This window comes from Cydia fagiglandana, chromosome 14 (genome assembly GCF_963556715.1).
Source record: "Cydia fagiglandana chromosome 14, ilCydFagi1.1, whole genome shotgun sequence".
Taxonomy (NCBI): Eukaryota; Metazoa; Arthropoda; class Insecta; order Lepidoptera; family Tortricidae; genus Cydia; species Cydia fagiglandana.
Window position 1 is genome coordinate 7092535 of NC_085945.1, and position 22697 is coordinate 7115231.

Genomic DNA, 22697 nt, shown 5'->3' on the forward strand with positions numbered 1-22697 from the left:
AAAAACCGTATCGAAAATTGTGCGACATAATCAAATTGTAAACCTACCACTATGCAATGATGGTAATATGATAATATTTAAAATGGAGCTCATAAAAGAGTCGACAGAGAATACTTCATCTTCTATTGTACATGGGAGACGAGTAAGACGTGAAACTAGCGTCAAACAATCATGGACGGAAAACGAATATTATCAGGTCATTCAAGATGAAGATGGAATAGAGATGACTGTTCGAGTAATGAAAAAGAAACAGGGTTCAAGCACTCTTGTTACTTCGCCTAAACCAATGACTGCTACCACTACTATGGGCATCACCAATACAACCCCGACAAGACATAAGTCATCACCTGCAACATCCACAACAACATCGGTCAAAACAAGCACTCTGAAGCCTATGATATTGAGTGAAGACTGTCAGCAATATGAGTATATGCTAGAGCATATGCGGCGGTGGGCTGATGAAGAAATGTCTATTATAACATCAGATCCCAATGCAGATCTCTACTGTAAAGATTAGTTAATTGGATTAAACCTAAAAATTTGTTGGTAAAACAACCATATCCTATATTAGATTGTTACCAAAAAAAGTCGCACTTTGATGATAACAAGATGCAAACTATAGTTGTCTTGCAACAGGGACATTTAACTCTGCCTTGTAGATTTAACGATTTAGAGGATGATGCCGTCCAAGAGTTGAAGAAGGGGTATATGTCTGTTGTGTGTATGGGGCCAAAAAATAAGACATGGCTGTTCGAGTTTTGCAGTGAGAAGTAAATTGTAAGTAATTTGTCTTTTTTCTTTTTACAGATTGCTCGAGTTACCACAATAATATTATTATATTTAAAAAATGGATTCTTCCCCATCATCTAATGATAAATGTAAGATTTTTGTTTCTTTATATTTATACCTTCTTATATAGTGTCAACCTAAAACATTAAAATTTCTGTTTAGTTTTTAACCTTGTTCTAGAAAGTATAGCGAATTAGACAATAATAATAATATTATTTTATTTTATTTCCCTCCAACAGGTAACGAGGGTACCACCAACAGCGACAGCAGCAGCAATGAAAGTAGCTCTCAGAGCCACCTCATCATCATCTCTTCAGAGCAACAGCATCCACAATCAGCAACGGCAACAGCAGCGGAAGCGCCTCTAGATCTCATCATGCCATCCACCATTTCTCAAGAAAAGGACGAGAACAAAGAAAATCTTAACCCGCTCTACTGTAACGAAGATGCTTATGAGAGTGACACCCCCGCAAGGAGGAGGTCATACAATCAAAGAAACAAAGACAAGTGGATAAACGCGTTCAATACAAATATGCTGATAAGTAGATGGCGCCACCGGATGCCGCTACATATTTTTAGAGCAGACGTATCGACACTATTAAAGCGTCTATATATTGAAGGACACCTCGACGACATTCATGTTTACCTGATGACCGTAATGTGGGATGATATACATGAAGAATTGGAAGGGATGGTGGGTGGAGTGTGTCTTAATTATAAAGATTGGATTGTGTTATTGGGGTGTGTTGAAGCGGAAGTGTTTTCACGTGTGATGTTTACCTTAAAATCATTCAACTATCTACTGAATGTAATACTTTGTGTGGTTGGATCAATCATCATAGCATCACCAGATCAGGATGATGATGATGCGGATGAATATTAAGGTAATTTTTAATGTAATTGCTGTTGCTGTCTCTGCGAGTGTACCTTTTAATTCTACTTATATAATAAATCTTATATATACAGCATAAAAAATAGGGGTGTTTTAATTAAAATATATAACCCGATTAATTCACAAGATGTTAGTTTATTTATTAAGAAAAAGAAAATAGTTAAACAATATTATCCTTAGCTATCCAACTTTTTTCATTTAAGCCAAGCCATTTTACATACACTTTATTCCCGCGTCGTTTCAAAACTTTATCCACTAGATAAATATCACTATGTTTAGTTTTCTGCAATTCTTGCTCATAAAAACATCCAGAAATAGGTTGATGATGGGCATCTTCAAGTAAATACTTTTTTTTTTTTATTATGCATGGGTTTACTCATGGCCACAGACTAGCCGAGGCGCAGACGTGGCCCACGATGGAGCGAGCTCGCCCAGAAGGTGCCTGTACGTCACTGGGTTAGTGTTTTGCACTTTGAGCACTTTTAATATTTCCGTAGTCCAGTTACCGGTGTAGCCTTTAGCGAAAGTTGATTTGTATTTACTAATTCTCACGGGGTCATTGACCTTAAACTTGGCACGTGGTTTTATTTTAATGTTATTGTAAACATTATGTAACAACTGATAAGAGTTATTTTTAGTCACGCTCGCTGGCGCCATGCCGATGGTGCGATGCTGTTTGTTATTGTAATAATATTCCACATCCTTTATCAGTTGTGTCCATTTGTACGATCCATTCAAGCTAAAATGTTTCCAAATCCAATGTTTTAAGGTTCTAATTAGCCTCTCCACTATGGAAGCTTTCATAACGCTAAATGTAGAGTAGTGAATATTATGTTGCGTCATAAGCGATTGGAATTTGACATTGAAAAATTCTTTCCCGTCATCGGATTGAATATTTTTAGGATTTCTCTCGTTTTCACTTAAAATCTTGCGCATTGCCTTTGTAACATCTTCAGCGCTCTTGGATTTAAGCGGCTGCAACCAAGCATATTTCGAGAAGGTATCAATACACACTAAAATGTATTTGTAGTTGTTATTAGCTTTCGAGTACTTTTGCATATCAATCAAGTCAATCTGCCATGTGTCATCGAACCCTCTCTGAATGAAACGGCGACGTGGGAATGTTTTTCTCGCATACTTGTGTATCTCATTAACTACTTGAGCTTTACTCATCCTTGTTGTTCTTTCTTGTGTGTGTAGGTGTAACACGTTTTGTTGGTATGGTTGATGATGATGATGGTGGTGGTAATGCTGATGGCTGTGCAGGTGTAGAAATTCTAGCTGATAACTTTTCAAGCTTTGCTCGTAAATCTCTTATATCAGCACGATTGCCCTTTATCTTTCCAAGTAATAATATTATTTGTTCATCAAACTGAGCTTTGTTAATAGCATCCCTTTTGAATATTGCTTTTTGAATTCCACTCAACCGTCTGTTTTCAAAAATTACTAAATCTTTTTCCACTTTAATTTTGTCACGAGTTGCGTTGGCGCTGCTGCTGCCCAAGTGTTGTCCAAACTTGTTAAGAGGCATTGTGAAAGTGAATAATGGAGGATACCCTCAGCCATATTTATATAGATCAGATAGAGTACCTAGCCTACATGAACAGATAACTGATCTACTTAAAACAGGTAACCGATCGGATGAACAGGTTTCCTAACGGGAGAAGAGGGTCTGTTTCCTCGGATCCTGTTTCTTACTTTAAAATTATACCACCCTCAGTCAGTTCCTCAACTATCGCGTTTATCTCGTTAGCATGGGAGGTGTTACCGGCGCTCTGTGATGCGACCAAAAGCTGTAAACGGCTAACCAGTTCGTTTGGATCATCCCAATAGATATAATCAGTTTTCGGATAAAACGTTTTAGTAGTCAATATATCGCTTCTACGAGGGTTCAAACATCCACCTTCTTTATGTCGCTTAGATTCTTGCGAATGCTTAATGAAAAGTTTATACTTTAAACTTTTGTCACCGCTCAGTTGACCGTTTGGTGTGAATCCTCTACGGTGAGCGTTTGTAATGTCTAAAATCTTATTATAATCCTTAACATCGTCTTTCGAAATTATATCCTTGTTTGGTATTTTTTGAAAGATAAGTTCACCTAGCCCAGGTGTCATTTTGAAGGTTGAATCTTTGATATGTATCAAATCATCGATTATTTTAATTTGACTAGCTCCAATATACATTTTATTTTCTTTGAGATAAACACCGAATGGTATTTTCAGTGTTTTAGAAAAGTGTTTGAGATATTTTTGATAATCGCTTTGATCTAATACACTGCTATGATTATTCCCATCATCATCATCATCATCATCATCATCATTATCATCACTCTCGAGAGCTGACTTCATAGTTTCCTCATCATCATCATCATCAAAATCCAACTGTTGTGCTTTTGTTTGAAGATTATCGTTCCACTTAATCACTTCACTATAGGGTTCTTCTTCGGTTTTCTTCCTTTTACGTGATTGTGGCGTTGGTAATGGTGTGGAGGTTTTTTTTATTAACATGGGAGGATGACGACGAGGGATGTTATTCATTAATAACGCTGCTTCTGGTTTAGCATTTTCATTGTCATTATTACCTTTAGATTCTAACGCTTTAGTCATTAAAACGTTGAGCGGTTTTGTAATTGGTTCAAAGGTTTGAGCCAGTGATGTGTCAAGAGATGACTTATCTGCCCGCAATGCCTTTACTTTTTTCTTTACACTCTCAATGGAATCTATGAGTTTCCGTTTCAACTTTTTATTACCAAACATATTTTCTTTTTAGTGCATGTGCTGCTGCTGTTGTTGTTGTTGTTGATAAACAAATAAAAAAAAAAGAGGTTGTTCCTCAGTAGCTGACAACATAAAACTGATAATAAACCGGAGATGACACTCAACTTTATACAATAATAAAAACATCAAATCCTTTACGATATCGACCCTTATTAATGTCTCTCTCCTTGTCGATTGTTAAAAAAGTGTACTTTTTCTCCCAACACTCACGACAAACTTTCTTAAACTTTTCCCAACTCATATCGGTGTTCACGTGATCATCATAGGCATGTTTTAAATTCAACTCGTCCTGTTTAAATAGCAATATAAGATTGGCATTATCACGTACCAATTGTTTAGGTATCCTACTGTATGTCTGACACAAGTAGAAACAATCTAACCAACGATGACGTCCCATGGCAAAGTACTGACGAATGGTATCTTGATCTTCCAACGCTACATCATCAAACACGATGACGCTGTCTTCCGAGGCTTCCGCCGGTGGGACAACTTGACTCTTATCGTTGTACGTGTGAAACGGTATGTCACCCGCCCGCTCTAAAACTTTACTCAGAAACTTGTATTTCGGTTGGTTTAATGATTTCGAATAAAGATAAACATTATGAAACTTTATACCGTTCGGATCTAAAAGTAGAGACAACAGGACATTAGTCTTGCCACAGTTGGAGGGTCCACAGATGAGGCATCTAATATTGTTTGCCAACAACGATCCATGTTTGAAGACACGGGTTACAGCTGCTGCTGCTGCTGCTTTTGTAGATTGATTACTACATAGTTTCACATAATCATCTGACGTAGTCCAATCTTTTACCGTAAGCGACGTGTTTTGTTTTTTAAGTTTCATTTTATTGTGATCTATTAAATCTTAAGGACGTGTATATATATATACACACACGGACATACACACATACTTGTAAACATGTCATCATCATCATCATCATCATCATCATCATTATCATCATCAACATCATTACAAGAATCAAATGAGAAACAGCAACAGCAACAGCAGCAGCAGCAGCAGCAGCGGCCGGAGACGGAGTCGAAGCGGGAGACGGAGCTAGAGATTGAGCTAGATCTAGATACGGAGACGGTGCTAGAGCTAGATACGGAGACGGAGACGGAGACGGAGCTTGAGACGGAGACGGAGCTGGAGCTGGAGTTTGAAGATTATCATCATCATCATCATCATCATCATCATGATCATGATCAGGGGGATATAATGAGAGTGATCTGTGAGTGTTTTTTATTGTGTACGACTCTGTGTTGTGATTAATATGTATATATGCGAGAACATGCTGTAAGTGCACACAGTCGATTATTGATACTTAATATGATAACACACGCCGGTGGGGTTAGTGTTAATCATAATTTCAAACAGCGAAGACGGAGACATCGAGCGACATCTACATCTCTACATCATCATCTTCATCACATCAGCAGCAGCAGCAGCAGCAGTGGTGGTGGTATTATTAATAGTTTAATTAATAATCTACCATTCGAACTCCACATACCCGGTTACAATTATTGCGGTCCCGGTACAAGATTGAAGGAGAGATTGGCTCGTAACGATCCAGGCGCGAACCCACTCGACGAAGCTTGCAAATTACATGATATTGCCTACTCACGTGACAAGACATTAGAGGGACGCCATCAAGCCGACCTGCGATTGGCTGAAGCTGCTAGAAATCGCACGAGCGCCACTGACAGTTCTATCGGTGAACGAATAGCCTCTTTGGCGGTAGATAAGATTATGAGATTTAAAGTCAAACGCGGAATGGGCGTGGTTCCAATTTCGAAAGTTATAAAGGCAAGCCGCGATGCGGTTAAAAGACAAATTGCAAAAAAGAAACCCGCTACTACTCAAAGTGGGTGTGAAAGCTGCAAAACAATATGTTAAAGGGAAAGTTGTAAAACAACGCAAACAAAGAGTCATCCCGATACCTAAGCGTCGTGGGTTTCTACCTTTGATACCGCTACTAAGCGCTTTGGCAGCCACGGGAACTTTAGCCGGTGGAGTCACTACTGCCGCTAAAAATATCTATGAAATGGTAAAGAATAGAAACAATAATAATAATAATAATGGCAGTAAAATTGTCGGTAAAGGTTTATATTTAGCACCTTATAAACGTGGTATGGGACTCTACATCACACCAGCATCGGCAGCAGCTAAAAAAAAAACAAGAACTTAGATTTGCCGCCAAAAGGTAAAGCCCTCACCGATCTGGATATAGTAAGATGTGTGCGTAGAGTGAAAATCCCCTATTTTAGAGGTGTTTTCATGCGAGATAATCTTCCAACGAAACCGCACTACTATGAAACTGGAATTATTAATTTGGACACCCAACAGGGAGAGGGTACGCATTGGTGCGCTTATGTTAAGAAGGGTGATTATTGCTTGTATTTTGACAGCTTTGGCGATTTGAGACCTAGTGAGTTTATTGATTATATTAAGAAATCCACCATGAACACGCGAGTAGAGTATAAATACAATCGATTACAGAAATTTAATACCGTAAACTGCGGACATTTATGTTTGGAATTCCTAGGTAAGAGCACTAAACGTTTTTTTCCTAGCCTATTTCAGTGTCCCACTGCTGGGCAAAGGCCTCTCCCCTTAATTTCCACGACTCCCGATTTGGTGCTTCCTCCGGCCAGTTGTTCAGGAACAAACGTTTACGTTTGTTTTAAATAAATACCATAAACATTACACGTGTGGTTTCATTCTTGCTAAGATCGTTGCCTGTAAACCACCACTACCACCACCACCACCACCATAACGATAACCGTTACTATCATCATCATCATCATCATTATTGTCTTCGTCATGACATTAACCTCATTCACAATAAGTCTTAACAGTAATGAGTCCATTTTGAATGTAGACTTTCAACCGGCTCTAGAATTGGACAGTGATGATTTTTATGAGTGTGCGCTAGTGTACTTTAAGACTTTCAACTCTATTCCAAATGTTGATAAGACCAATAACCTGTTTCATTATGGGGATAATGTTATCACAATTCCAGAAGGCTCATACGAGCTCAATGATATAATAAATCACTTGAACCGTGAAATGATAAAGCTGGCCAATGGTGACGGTGAAAAATTGATTGATATCTCTGTAAACAGCAACATCTCCAAGTGTATGATGTACTCACCAAAATTGGATATTCACTTGAACAAACCAAACAGCATCGGATCACTCTTTGGTTATTCACCAAAAACACTGAAAGCTAAAACTAATACTATAAGAATAGAGTGTAATATTGTGAAGGGGTCCGCGCCCGTTCGCGCCCTCTTCGACGCCGCGCGCCTGTGCGTGCCTGTGCGCGCCCTCCTCGACGCCGCGCGCCTGTGCGCGCCCTCTTCGACGCCGCGCGCCTGTGCGCGCCCTCCTCGACTCCGCGCGCCTGTGCGCGCCCTCCTTGACGCCGCGCGCCTGATCGCGCCCTCCTTGACGCCGCGCGCCTGTGCGTGGGAACGCGTTTCCCAGGCGCTGCACCCCGGAGCACCGTGCTACCACGCTACTACAACTTCCCGGTGTTGTTGGACAATTTAAGTTCCCAGCCGTGCCATATTGACCCACCACTTATACCTGGAAAAATAAACGTTACCTACCCCTGAGTCTTTACTTTTCATTTCTTCACCCTTCATCCTTCCAGCTGCTCAGTTGCGTGCTCTACCAATTCATTGGCAGAGCACGTAACGCGACAGTTTTGGTGCCCAATAGCTATTTTTCCAGACCTTTTTCAAAATTCCAAATTAAAAACAACATCCGTGTTTTAAAATTTTAAACCCTTTGGCCTTATTTTAGAAGTCTAAATTATTATTTTTTTACTGTCTGTTAGTCAATATGGCACTTACCTTAACATCTAATCTAAATAACTTAGGCGAGACTCTCTTTTTTAACACTTTTATTTATTTATAACTTGTATTTTTTATAGTTCTTTACTTTGTTACTAATCATATTTTTCTTTCTTCAGCCTTCTACTCGGCTCCTTCTTCTCCCCTCTCCCTTCTCCAAGCTCGTTTCATCCTCCATTAATCTTCATTTTCCATGTATTCCATTACGTGTGTGTGTGTTCATCCTGTAAATATTTCTCCATTTCTTTGGGTAGCTTATCTGCCAGGTGCCCCTTTTCTTTCTTTCTTTTTATTTTCTTCATCCAGAGCGGTAGGCCAACTCTGACAAAAAAATAAGCCTTATGGTCAATTTTATACTTCACTAATTCTACTGTGGTAGGTCTACCCCTACCACAGACTTAAGTAGGCTCTCTAAACCTACTCTCTAATCGGCTCTAAACCGACTAGGGTACTTGTACATATTAACAGAGCGGTTGGCCAACTCTCTAAACAAGCCTTAGGTCATTTCATCTCATCACCCCTTTTCCAGTGGAGCGGCTGACTACTCCCTTCTATAAAAAAGCCTAGGTCATAGCGAGGACTTCTTAGGAGTGTGCGTCATAGAATGTGAACCACATCCCCTTCCTTTGACAGAGATTTTTGAATGTGTGATTATGATAGGTGATGTATGAGTGCACAGAAGTTCCTCAGTCTTTTCATCTTCTTCTTCCATTCTATCACTCATTCTCTCACCTCACTTCTCATACTCACTACGAGCTTGCTTTTCCTTCCCTCTCGACACTTCTTCTGACTAACTGACTTACTTTACTTACATACTTTACCTACTTTCCCCCAACCTCTAATTTACTCTCTCTCTCTCTAAACAAAAAAAAAACTTTGCCTTATTAAGACTACGTCAAAGTTTTTTTTCCGAGGTTTTTGGGGTAATGTAGCATTTACCTTGGAATGACCTCCTTCCTCTGTTTATTGTATCCTAATTCCTTCATTTAGCTTTCCAAGTCCGATCGTTCTGACTTGCTTATTATGGCTCCGATCACATTATGATACTTCTTGAATTGTATCTGAAATTTACAGACTCTAATAAGACTCTTAAAGTCCTTTTCAACCCTCAGGATGCATGGGAAGACTGGGACTTCTGCCTGGCTTACTTTGGGCTATTATTTTTATAACTTTTCATATGCAATGCGGCCCTAAGCCACCTAAATACATACCTTTAGGGTTTTCCAACTATTTTATATAAATTTAGGGGAATTTTGTTACTATTATCGCTGTATTTTCGGGGATTCTTTCATTGTTTACATTTTGTAAGATGATTGACGTAACCCGTCAATCGGCTTTCAACTGTTCTGCCCTAAGCCACCTCAATACATACCTTTAGGTTTTTCCAATTATTTTATGTAATTTGAGGTGAATTTTATTAATATTATCGCTGTATTTTTCGGGATTCTTTCATTGTTTACATTTTGTAAGATGATTGACGTAACCCGTCAATCGGCTTTCAACTGTTCGGATTTCACCACTAAAAAGACTAGTATGTATACTTTCGGCAAAGGTTATTCAAAATTTTGGTAAAATCATAACTGGTACTCGACTATTTTTAAATTTCAAATCTTGTAAATCTGATTCTTTAGATGTTCTAAAGAATCAGGTATAAAAGCGGAACAACCGTCATTCTGTTGAGTTCTTCGTCAGCTCTCATCCGAGCATTTTCGAAATTAAGGGTCCGTGCGGGGCCAAGTGAGGCCCCGCACCTTCAAGAAACCCTCCTCTTCCTGGCGTAACTTACTATATAAATACTTACTCTATAAATTATAAACGCAAATCTACTACAAGCCTCTGATTTGGTGACCCTCGCTGAACGCCTGTGCGCACCCACCTTCACGTCGCGCGCCCGTTCGTGCCCTCCTCGTGGCTGCGCGCCTGTGCGCGCCCTTCTTGATTCCGCGCGCCTGTGCGCGCCCTCCTTCACGCCGCGCGCCTGTGCGCGCCCTCCTTGACGCCGCGCGCCCGTTCGCGCCCTCTTCGACGCCGCGCGCCTGTGCGTGCCTGTGCGCGCCCTCCTCGACGCCGCGCGCCTGTGCGCGCCCTCTTCGACGCCGCGCGCCTGTGCGCGCCCTCCTCGACTCCGCGCGCCTGTGCGCGCCCTCCTTGACGCCGCGCGCCTGATCGCGCCCTCCTTGACGCCGCGCGCCTGTGCGTGGGAACGCGTTTCCCAGGCGCTGCACCCCGGAGCACCGTGCTACCACGCTACTACAACTTCCCGGTGTTGTTGGACAATTTAAGTTCCCAGCCGTGCCATATTGACCCACCACTTATACCTGGAAAAATAAACGTTACCTACCCCTGAGTCTTTACTTTCATTTCTTCACCCTTCATCCTTCCAGCTGCTCAGTTGCGTGCTCTACCAATTCATTGGCAGAGCACGTAACGCGACAATATAACCCACTAAACATGACCCTTTTCTTGATGAAAATTTTGTTATTTTTTCATATTCAATTGTGAAAATACTATGGTTCCGGGCTCGTCCCGGTTTTATTTTTGATGTCATTCTATAGATCAACTATATCTTTACATTTTATGAAAAAATTGGAGGGCACTTTTGGGCACTTTGTGAAATATCGAGTTTCAAAAAAAAAATCCGGAAATAGCAAATTATTACGTTTTTTTTTCATTAGCGTTAAAATGTCTTTTCTTTTGTTCTAGGTTCATCAAATACCTCGGGTTTAAAAGTTGTGACTCGAAGATACCTGTTTGATAAGTTAAATGAACAAAATTTTCAGTCAATAACTGAAAAATTGGATTTTTTGGAAAATTATCTCCTTATGCACTCAGGTGACGGAGATGAAGAAAAAAAGGACATGAAGCATAAATTTTCACGTTTTAAATCAGAATTTAAAATGAGATGGAATAAATCACGTCATATTGTGGAAAAATTTCTGATAACTAATGAATCTTGGTTGGAAGGAACATTCGAAATTCCCATAAAAACTCATCACAGGCGCGGTCGGCCGTCCAAATCGTTCAGTGAGTCCAGTGAAAGAACGAAACTTAGGAAAACTGAAGAAGTGCGCTCCAGTGTAAACAAAGAAGTGATTGTACACGCAGCTAAAGTAATTTTGCAGAACGAAGGAAAAAGAAATGCGGTAAAAGTCCTCAACAACATTACGAATTTACCCAATCGATCTCAAGTACATGAAGTGGATTCAAATGGAATATATTGCCTTACACCACAACAAGCACTTGCTTTGTACGTAGAGGCTGATTTGTCTAAAAGGCAATATGAACTAATACGCGCAGCGAATAAAAAAATCTACCCGCCCTATGAACTTTTATTAAAGGCAAAAGAAAAGTGTTACCCAAATAAAGAATCTCTACGAGTCACCTCTACCTGCGCTGAAAGTAATCTACAATGCCTAATGGATCATACTGTTAATAGATTATTTATATACCTGGAAGATGTCCTTCTGACCTTGACTGATAAGGAAAGAAATTCTTTGTGCATTATTTGTAAATGGGGTTGTGACGGATCGCAACAAGCTAAATATAAACAGAAGTTTCAGAGTGACGCCGACTCAGACGCTAATATTTTTATAAGCTCCTTTGTACCACTGCAAGTTGTCTGCGGGGAAGCACCAAATAACAAAATAATTTGGCAAAACCCGACACCTTCATCACCTCGATTTTGCCGCCCAATCCGATTTCGTTTTGTGAAAGAGTCTACGGATGTAACCAAGGAAGAAATCAACTATGTTAAAGATAGTTTGAAATCACTAAGGCCCACCAAAGTGGAACTTAACGGGAATACATTTACAGTTGGTCACAGTCTCAAAATGACTATGGTGGACGGAAAGATCTGTAATGCGGCTACAGACACCAAATCAACTTCTGCGTGTTATGTGTGTGGAGCTAAAAACACTGAATTTAACGATTTAAATAAAAAACATGAGGTGTGTCCTGAAGCGATCGAATTTGGCCTTTCTGTATTGCATGCCAGAATTCGGCTTTTTGAATCCATTTTGCACTTAGCCTACAGACTCCCTGTAAAAAAATACCGCCAAAAAAAGACCCCAAAAGAAAAAGAAAGCAAAAGAAAAATTGAGATTCAGGAAAGATTCAGAGAAGAAACTGGCCTTTTAGTGGATATGCCAAAAAGCAACTTTGGAAATACTAATGATGGGAATACAAGCAGAAGATTCTTCGATGATCCTGAACTGGCTGCGGAAATAACGGGAGTCGATTATAATTTAATTTATAGGTTAAAGGTTATATTGGAAGCAATTTCAAGCGGCCACAGGATAGATGGCGAAAAGTATGACGCATACGCTCTGGAAACAGCAAAGCTGTATATAAATTTGTATGGGTGGCACCGATGACACCGACAATGCACAAAATACTGATCCATGGCAGAATTATTATTGAAAACTCAATAGTTCCCATTGGACAACTTTCGGAGGAAGCTGCAGAAGCCCGAAACAAACATTTTCGGTCATATCGTTTGAACTATGCCCGAAAATTTTCTAGAGAACACTGCAATCTGGACATTTACCATAGGTTGCTTCTGACCTCCGATCCGCTTATCAGCAGTACGAGAAAGATAGCGAAACCTCGAGTGAAATCATTTCTGCCAGAAACTATGCAGTTATTGATTGCTGCTGAGCCACATAAGGCGAGAGCGGAGAATGATCAATGCTACTCAAGCGATGGGGAGGATTTTTCTTTAAGATATGATGATGATTAAATGTGGTGTGTGATTTATTTATTTATGTTAACCTTTTTGATAAATGTATTAGTCGTAACAATATTAGATAAAAACCTTTGTATATTTCTATTAGTTTCTGTAATACATATGTTACTCTTATACCTAAATATAATGTACCTATATGTATAAATATATGTTTATTATATTATTTATAAATCCAATGGATGAAAATACATATTTATTTACTATAATTAACATTGTTTTATTAATATATATCATTAATATATAAAATAATCAAGCGAGGAGGAGCAAAATTAATTTTTTTTTTGGAAAAATAGCCATAAACTCTAAAAAAATAATTGTAAATATCTAAAAATATGTTTTCTTAGTACGAAATCGTATATAAAGCGCAAAAATGCAATTAAATATTTTTGGCGGCCTAAATCGCGATTTCCGACCTATGTGCATTGGTGAGCGGGTGTCATTTGATGACTCCATAGAAAGTATAGAATTTCACCCATACACTCCGTATAATGACTCTTTTAAAAATAACGATAATATCCACATATGTATCAACCGTCAAGATCTAATTCTACTACCGAGTCAGAGTCAAATATTAGTGGAGGGAACAGTGGAGAAAGGATGTCTATTGGTAAACAATGGTGCTGCATTTTTATTTCAAGACATTCGTTATTAGTGTTGAGTCGCTCACTCGCGAGGCACCTCATTTGTACCACTCATTTTGTTAATTTGTCGCAGTACTTCATACCGCAAAAATGTCTTACTTCACTCCTCTATTCATTTTACTCATTTACTCGCGCGCATCACAAACACCTCTTGCCACACAAATCATTCACACACTTCAAATTTCAAAAAACTCTTATCCTTTCAAATTCACTCGCGAACGTCAAAACTCATACACTCCTCACAACTTGCAAAAGAGTGGCACGAGGCGCTAGGTGCTCGCATGCTCGCGACATTCAAAACTCATAATGTCTCAAATGAAGAAACGAGTAATGGCCCACACTGTCAACTGCCGAACTACAAACCTTATTGCAACGACAAAAGGTCCACCGAGAAATGCGTTGAGTTTGTACCACTCCTCAATGCCTCTTTGTGATATGAACACCTCAAAAATTCTTTCAAAATGAAACAATGAATTAGAAATACCCAAAGAGGGAGCGAGACAGACACGCGCCGTACTTCAATATCGCCTCGCGTCACCACGAAAATACGTTAAAAATCAAACACGAAAGATAACAAGCGTAAGCGCTGCAAGCTTTCATAGATCTTACGCCTTTTTGATCCTGACTTACTTGTCAAAATGGCCGAATGGCGCGAAAAATGTAAGTCATTAGAACGTAGTTCGGCGTGTTGCTTCTCTGTCGCACTTGTAAATTCGTAGGTAAGTGTGACAGGGCGGCAACACGTCGAACGTGGTTCGCGGTAGGTCCTCTGACTGAGCATGTGAGCATTTACGAAGCATGCTTAAAAACAGTAAAGGATTAATACTGACCAAAATATTATTTTCTCCAATATGCTCGGAAATGTTCACCTTACTGTAGCAAAAATACTACGGGAAGTTCTTCGTTAATGTCAAACTCTAATTAAAAAACATCAAACTATCGCTGTCCTGTTCTAGCGGACGGGAAGTAAAAAAACACTACAGTAATAACTTATTACTGTAGTGTTTTTTACTTTTTAATAATAAAAAACGCAAACGGCCAATTATTATTGCCGTGAGCCGCTTCTACACGACCCGATCAGCTATGATTTCACGTGTATGATCGTGCGAATACTGCTTAATAAAATCAAAGATTATTTTTATATTTTTTTTAAATCTCATCCGTGTTCATAAAGCTTATATAGTTTGTCAAAGGACTTTCTCATTTCAAACATAGACAAAGAGAATCATACTAGAGTCTGACCAGCGAGTCGCTGCACAAGCATTTTTACAGAATTCTTCATATGGCAACAATTTTATCTGTCAAAAGTGTCAAACAACTGTCAAAATGTTGACAGCTTCTGTTACCAAACAATATTGATATTTGTGTCACATTTATGTGAGTTTTTATTTGCAAACATATGTTTGACCAGCGAGTCGCTGCACAAGCGTTTTTAGAGAATTCTATATATGGCAATAATTTTAGCTGTCAAAAGTGTCAAAAATATTGTCAAACGAGTTTACACATAACCTAGATTCTCAAATTCTCATGTTAGTTCATTCGTTACGGAAGTTTATAGTTTATATCGTATTATAATGGCTAAACCGATTAGAAGCAGTGTGAGGAGCATGTTATTTAAGATAATCTGTAACTATAATCAAGTTCGACACGACGAAAATGAGAGATTACTAGAAAAGAAGCGAATATTGGACGAAATCATTCAGGCGACCGGTAAGTCATTATCAAACAATGTTGATGCTTCTTGTACCAAATTTAATTTACGAGATAGGAACATTTGTTTGTATTACTAAACTTATGATTTATTTATATTACAGCGGGCGTAGATGACGAAAATGTTAGAGAAACTATTCAAAAGCTAGCAAGCGAACTGAAGAATGTTATTGATAATAACGCATCAGAATCAAGTTATTTAGAGAAAGTGTCTACTATGACAGGTAATATAAATAATCTATATTTTCACATCTAGGTTTATTAATATTTTAGTGTTCTTTTGTTAAAATTCCTATTGTTAAAACTGTTTTTTTTTCAGGTGCAAGCATTCGTACACTACGCACAATTAAAAAAGAGGGTTCTATTAACCAAGGCCAATGGAATACGCCAGGGAAAAAACGACCCCGGCCACCAACTGTGTCAAATTTAGACAATTTTGATGTGTCAGCCATCCGTAATAAAATTAATGAGTTTTATTGCGTCAAAAAGCAGGTACCTACTCTAAGAGCCTTACATGCGGATTTGAAAGAATCTATAGGATTCTCAGGATGTTGTGAAACACTGAGGAAAATACTACACGAGAACGGATTTGAGTTTAAAAAAAATAAAGAAGAGCGCTCCATCCTCATGGAAAAGTTTGAAATATCTGGGTGGAGGCAAAGGTTTCTTAGAGCTATACATAAAAAACGGGAAGAAGGAAAAAATATTGTGTATCTTGATGAGACATATGTCCATCAAAATTACAGACCGAAGAAGTCATGGCAAGGGCCTTCAACTTCCGGTTTAGTTGAAAAAATTTCCTCGGGTAAGCGGCATATTATAGTGCATGCTGGATCAGAGCAAGGATTTGTGCCCAATGCTTTGCTTGTTTTTAGCACAAAATCCAAAGCAGCTGACTATCATGATGACATGAACAGTTCTAATTTTTTAAAGTGGCTACGAGAAATGTTAATCCCAAATTTGACTGAGCCCAGTGTAATTGTTATGGACAATGCCAGTTACCATGTAACACAAATAAATAAGCCTCCAACCATGCACAGCTTAAAGGCTGATATTCAAAAATGGCTAAGGGAAAATAATATCCCATATGAAGAGTGTTTCAAAAAGGAGGAATTGATGTGCCTCGTTGAGGAAAATAAAATTGGTCCCATATATGCAGCAGAGGAGTTATTGAAGCAACATGGGCATGAGGTCCTTAAATTGCCTCCATACCATTGCGATCTAAACGCTATTGAGTTGATATGGAGCCTCACAAAGCGAAAAATAGCCAGCAGAAATGTGGGGCTACCGGGTTCAGATACGGAAAACTTGATCCGAGAATGTTTTGCAATGATTACCCCGGAAGATTGGAAAAAAAGTACAGACCATGTAATAAATGTGGAACGAAAATACAAGTCTAAGGACAACATTACAGACACTGAACTAGCTCCATTCATAATAGAAGTTCGGGAAAGTGACAATGACAGTGATAGTTCTCTGTCAGGAATTGAATTTCTTGAATCCGATTTCGATTATGATTCTTAAATAAATAGGCACCTTCTTTATAAACTAACAATATTAAAAGTAGATTGAAACTAAATTGTGTTTTCTTTCACCTACCTTCAGTTCAGCTCCATTATACAATATGTGACTTTTTATTATTACTAACTTTATAAGTACAACGGGAAGCATAAATATTTCCCTTGTGAAGGTTTACTTTAATAGCACAAGGGAAATATTTATGCTTAATAAATAATCGCCTGTAATTAACCCGAGTTCAAAACTTCAAAATAAAACACAAATAAAGTAATTTTTAATCCTATCAAAAATATAAATGTCATATGAGAACCAAGTTCAATATTATGACATATGCCTTGGTTGTTGACTTCAACGACCAAAGAAATGAGATTTAAAGGGTGCCGTTTAATGGTCAGTCCTGAAATTTATTTGTAACAACAAAGTATCATTTTCTATAACTTAGGAATCTTAGGATAATATAATAACTTACTTTTTGTACAGTTGAAGTAAAGATATTTATGTTTACTACATATTTTTGTAATGATTGACTGATTAGTCTACTAACAATTCGTTCCTTCGTTTTTTAGTATCTCTGATAATAATGATAACTATTCAATCATATTTTTAATTTTTAAGTGGGCTAAATTAGAAGCCAGGGGTTATAATTGCATTGCAACGATATCCTCAGTCTGTTTACTGTATTAAATTTACAGTCTGCTACGTTGCAGACTTCAGTCAGTCACTAATCAAAACAAAAATTAATTACGTATGAATTACCAAGTATCAAATTACTTTTTTTGCACTATGCTTCGTGTTACCAGTTAAAGATTTTTTGAATTTGCCGCTTTTTTTTGTGCAGCCACTCGCTGGTCAAACTCTATCTTTGCCTTACACTAGTACTAGCACCCAAAAGAAAAGGATGGGTATAGTTTTCCTGGTTCTTACTGACTGAAAAGTTGGTTTGACCAACTATATTGCACAATTATATTGAATGAACGAATACTGAATGGCAGAATAAGTTTGTAACTTAAACTTTTAAAAATTAATTAAAGAGGGAAATTGTTTTTGACATTTTGGATGTGAAGGTTTGATTTGAGTGATGCTTGATGGTTAAATAATAATTATTTTAGCTTATTTCCTCGCATGTTTGGAGAAAAGCACTATATATGCCTCGGCAGGAATAGCAATTCGTGGATTCGTCTTCTTTCGAATCGAAACTCATCCACGAATTGCCCTTTCCCGGACTCTGCAATAATGTACTATTAAATTATTGAAATATAATACGGTCCATAATGTGGTGCTGGTGTATACAAAATGTAATCATTTACATTAGTGTAGTCATTAAATAGTAAGTATAATTTACTTAAGTGTAAAAAACATGTACTTTACGTAATGATTTGAACTTGTTATTGTTACTTTTACATTTTGTTACCGTTCTTCGTAAACAACGTCGAAATAAAAACCAAATTTGTATTTCGTTTTAGCCGTTTTTTTTCTTTCCTGACATATCAGACAAATTGTTCGTTGTTTCGTATTTCGTCAAAATTAAAAGTTTGCAAATATTGGAAAGTGGATATTAAGGATATCTTTGGTGAAAATTAGAGTTTTAGTGACTCAGCCGTTTGATTACAAACTACAAGTGTGTGCGTAAGTAATGAAAAATGTTTCTTTTAGGTTTAATTGGGTTTATGACTTGGAGGTGGGCAACAAGTGTAACAACAATAATTCCATTTTACTCTAGTTTTGTCGTTATGTTATGTTTACTCTAGGCGTTATAGTATAAGTGAGTAAGTGACTAGTCTTATGATTGATTTGAATTGATGACGATAACGTTTGAAGAAACTCTCTCATAAATAAAAATCTTGTATATATTTCTACGTAGAGATCAATCATGAGATGAGTCGCTTGCTCAATTCAATGCACATATTTTACTGCTATACTACTAACAAAATAACATATTGGCAATTAAACATTTATAAATAAAATAATCTTGTCTACTTTTTTGGTTTGGTTTTTGGATTTTGGTTTTGGATTTTGGTTTGGTTTGTTTTTAAAGTAATGTTTTATTAATTCATGCAGTATTAACGTTTTAGCTGTTTTAGCATGGTTTGTGAAAATTAAGCATGTTGGTGTTTGTGTTTTGTTTATTTAGCACGATGTCGGGTTCCGGAGAAAGAAAATCTCTGGCTTGGCAGTATTTTGTGGACTTGAAGAATAATAAAGCGAAATGTAATTTTTGCAACAAGATCATCTCGTACAAAGGCGGTGGCCCATATAACCTTATTCGGCATACCAAAAGTCAGCACCCTCTGGTATTCACGGCAATCACGGAGAGAGACGAGACCGCGACAAACCCGCCTTCCACTTCTACAGCTGCACCCTTTTCAGCTCCTATAAGCAACTCAGTGAGCACGTCAGCCGTGTCAGCGAGCCAGCCTGAGTCAACTGAGCCAACGCCAGGTCCTTCATCCGCCATATTTCAGCATACTCAGCAGTCTCAGCACAGCCACGTACCAGCTACCAACAGTCGCCTTCCGGCTCAAAAAATAACCGACTACTTACCGAAACCCCTTACAAGCAAGAAAACTGAAACAGTAAATAAACACTTAGTAAAATTATTTGCAAAAAATTACCTGCCGTTTTCTCTTGTCGAGTCCCCGGAATTCAAAGATTTTGTCAGAGAACTGAATCCTAACTATAAACTGCCGTCGCGAAAGACCCTGTCGAATGTACTGGTTGAGAAATATTATAATATAACCAAAGAAAGAATCAAGGCTGAGTTGGCTGAATCCGATCATGTCGCATTGACTACAGATGGGTGGTCTTCAGATCCCAATGATAATTACATAAGTGTAACCGCACATTTTATCAACCAGGAAGCCGATTTAAAGGCATACGCATTAGAATGTGCCCAGTATTCCGACCGACACACAGCTGAAAACTTGGCGCAACAATTAAAAAAAATTTGCGACGACTGGGAGATTTCGCATAAAATTGTTTCCGTTTCGACTGATAACGCCAACAACGTCAAAGCTGCGGTAAGGCTTAACAAGTGGAAACAGGTGTCATGTTTTGCCCACACACTGAACCTTGTACAAACAGCTACAGACGAAATAAAGCCCACTCACCAAAAGGTGAAGCGTGTAGTGGAGCTATTTAAACGCAGCCCTTTGGCGTGCGAAAGGCTAAGAACTATGCAGCAAAATTTGGGAGAGCCTCAACTAAAAGTTAAACAAGATGTCGTCACCCGGTGGAACTCCACGTTCGATATGTTTGAGCGCGTCTTAGCAATTAAAAACAGTCTGCAGACGACGCTCAACATACATTACCCGGACGTGGATGGTCTGTCGAGTGACGACCTGGAAGTCTTAAAAGGGGCAACTGGAATCCTCGGATATTTCAAGGCCGTTACGGAGGAGATGAGTTCGGAGAGGAGTGTCACAATTTCGGAGGTAATACAAATATGATTTAATGGTCACTAAAGTATATATAGTTTCTAGTCTGACATTGAACTGTAAAATCAACATAACTACAGTTCTGTTTACTACTTTTACTACGTTTAACAAACTAATTCAGGTACTTTTTTGTTCTAGATAATATTTATAACAAACGAACTCAAAGACCAGTGCATAGAGCACTTGGCCATTGAGGCTTTACCCATGGCTGTTCGTGGCTTAATCCAAAGCCTCCACGATGACCTGGAAAGCCGATTTTCATATACAGAGGCTGATAGCGTAATGCTCGAGAGCACGCTCTTAGATCCCAGATTGAAAAAACATGGGTTTCATAAAGACGCTGTGTGTGAAAGAGCGTGCTCTCACTTGAACGCGTCCGCTGCGTCCGTCGGGGAAGTCCAGGAGCTGGAACAGCCAGCAGCCTCAGATGTCGACCCATGTTCAGGCCCTCCGGCAAAAAGAAGCTGCAATATTTGGCATAATTTCGATTTGAAATTATGCCAAATATCAAGAACTACCAATACAATAACAGGCGTTCAAAGGGAAGTCAATAATTATTTTGAGGAGCCGCCACTTCCCAGAACCCACAACCCACTTAAGTGGTGGTCAGTAAAAAAAAATGTATATCCACGTTTGTGGCAAGTGGCATCTAGATTGCTTTGTTTTCCCGCTACGTCGGTTCCGTCTGAACGAGTCTTTTCCAAGGCTGGGCAAATTCTGACCGAAAGACGGAACCGACTTAGCGGGAAAAAAGTAAATCAACTTTTATTTTTAAATAAAAACTTGTTTTAATTTAGGAATAAATATTTTTTGTGTGTGTACTTTATTTCTCAGTTCATATATATTCCTAGATAGAACCGGTCAAAAAAATTATCCGTAGAAAAAGGGACGATAACCGTTCACGCCTACATTTTTTAAATTTGCCGCTTTATTCTACTGACGGAAACGGGTTGACAGATTTTATGTTGCATTTTGTAAACCATTATCCGACATAAAAAAAGGCCGAAAAGTCTAAATTAATTCTGTCTGAGCTTACTATTTTAAAATTTGCCGCTTCGTTTTAATGTCAGAGGGCCTACCGCGATAAACGAAAATCTAGATTTTGGGATTAAAAAAATTTAATTTCTGTTTATCGCGTTTTTTCGTTAACCTCTATTCTACATCTACAGCTCGAATATGCAAGAGCGATAGAGAGGCATATATGCCTCTATATCGCTTCGGCACACTATCGAGCTAATATATTAATATAATAGAGGCAGATAAAGCAATTTCGATTGTCGTTTTTGCGTTAGGGCCTGCCTGTAATTCAAAAATATAGTGATTATTAATTGGCATGTTTATTTATAGACCTAATTATTCTATTTCTTCACTCAACAACCTCATCATGATAAAAGTAAGACTGAATTCACAGGAAATAGTGCGAAACGAAACGCAAATCATAGGCGGCTGTGAGCTAAGGGCCTACCGGGAACCACGTTCGACGTGTTGCCTCCATGTCACACTTACGTACGAACGTCGAACGTGGTTCGCGGTAGGCCCTCTGACAGCTGACAGTGACGGAACAAATAACAAAAGTTTGCAACGAGTTCATCGTGATGTTCAGATAATTTAGTTTTATCTTATAGTGGTAATACTAATATATATACTAGAGATGCAACGGATAGTTGTTTGGCCGGATACCGGATACCGGATATCCAGCCTGGACACTGGCCGAATATCCGGTATCCGGCCGCCGGATATTCGGCCGGCGGAACTATACCTACATTTCGGATTTTCAGGTGCGCATTCTGCAGGTTTTACCTATTTCCTAGTAAACGTTCTCGTGGACTCATTTCTAGGTTCGAAATGAGTGCGCGTGCAAGTCAGTGGAATGATTAAATTGTTTTAAAATAATAAACAAGTACGATTATGACCGTGTCTGTTTCGTAAATCCAATTTGTTTACTCCGAAATCAAGCAATGTTACTATCCGGTATCCGGCCGGATAACAGGTCACTATCCGGTATCCGGCCGGATAGAAAAATAATGGCCGGATAGGCCGGATACCGGATAGTAACCGGATATCCGGTGCATCTCTAATATATACCGAAATATCTAAACAGGGACATTGTTTACACGTTTAAATATACCCGTGGCTCTACCTTGGTGTCTTTTGCATGCAAAAATGTAGTGAAAAATATTGCCGCCTGCGTTACCGGCGGCGCGAATGTTAGTGTGCTTTTATTTACATCACTTTGCTGTTAAATCATCTGAAGTGGTAAGTTAGTTATTTTTATATATAATGATATCTAATTAGAAGAAAATATGGAATTTGTTCTCCTTAGTTTGTTAA

The 22697-nt window shown here is 38.6% G+C and overlaps 2 protein-coding genes across 2 annotated transcripts; both read left to right on the forward strand.

Annotated features, from left to right (window-relative positions):
* Positions 1–14935: 14935 nt before the first annotated feature.
* Positions 14936–16993, forward strand: LOC134670631 (uncharacterized). The gene is made up of 3 exons (XM_063528436.1): positions 14936–15414; positions 15519–15638; positions 15734–16993. The coding sequence occupies exons 1-3, from the start codon at positions 15279–15281 to the stop codon at positions 16936–16938; spliced, it is 1461 nt and encodes a 486-aa protein (XP_063384506.1). The 5' UTR covers positions 14936–15278; the 3' UTR covers positions 16939–16993.
* Positions 16994–19067: 2074 nt separating this feature from the next.
* Positions 19068–20378, forward strand: LOC134670992 (E3 SUMO-protein ligase ZBED1-like). The gene has a single exon (XM_063528812.1). The coding sequence runs from the start codon at positions 19068–19070 to the stop codon at positions 20376–20378; it is 1311 nt and encodes a 436-aa protein (XP_063384882.1).
* The last annotated feature ends 2319 nt before the right edge of the window (positions 20379–22697 follow it).

What these genes read in the sequence shown, in the direction of transcription:
- LOC134670992 (XM_063528812.1), top strand. Translation starts at nt 19,068, where the DNA reads ATGTCGGGTTCCGGAGAAAGAAAATCTCTGGCTTGGCAGTATTTTGTG.
- LOC134670631 (XM_063528436.1), top strand. Translation starts at nt 15,279, where the DNA reads ATGGCTAAACCGATTAGAAGCAGTGTGAGGAGCATGTTATTTAAGATA. An exon ending in CGAAATCATTCAGGCGACCG is followed by an intron (nt 15,415 to 15,518) that starts GTAAGTCATTAT and finishes TTTATATTACAG; the next exon opens with CGGGCGTAGATGACGAAAAT. An exon ending in GAAAGTGTCTACTATGACAG is followed by an intron (nt 15,639 to 15,733) that starts GTAATATAAATA and finishes TTTTTTTTTCAG; the next exon opens with GTGCAAGCATTCGTACACTA.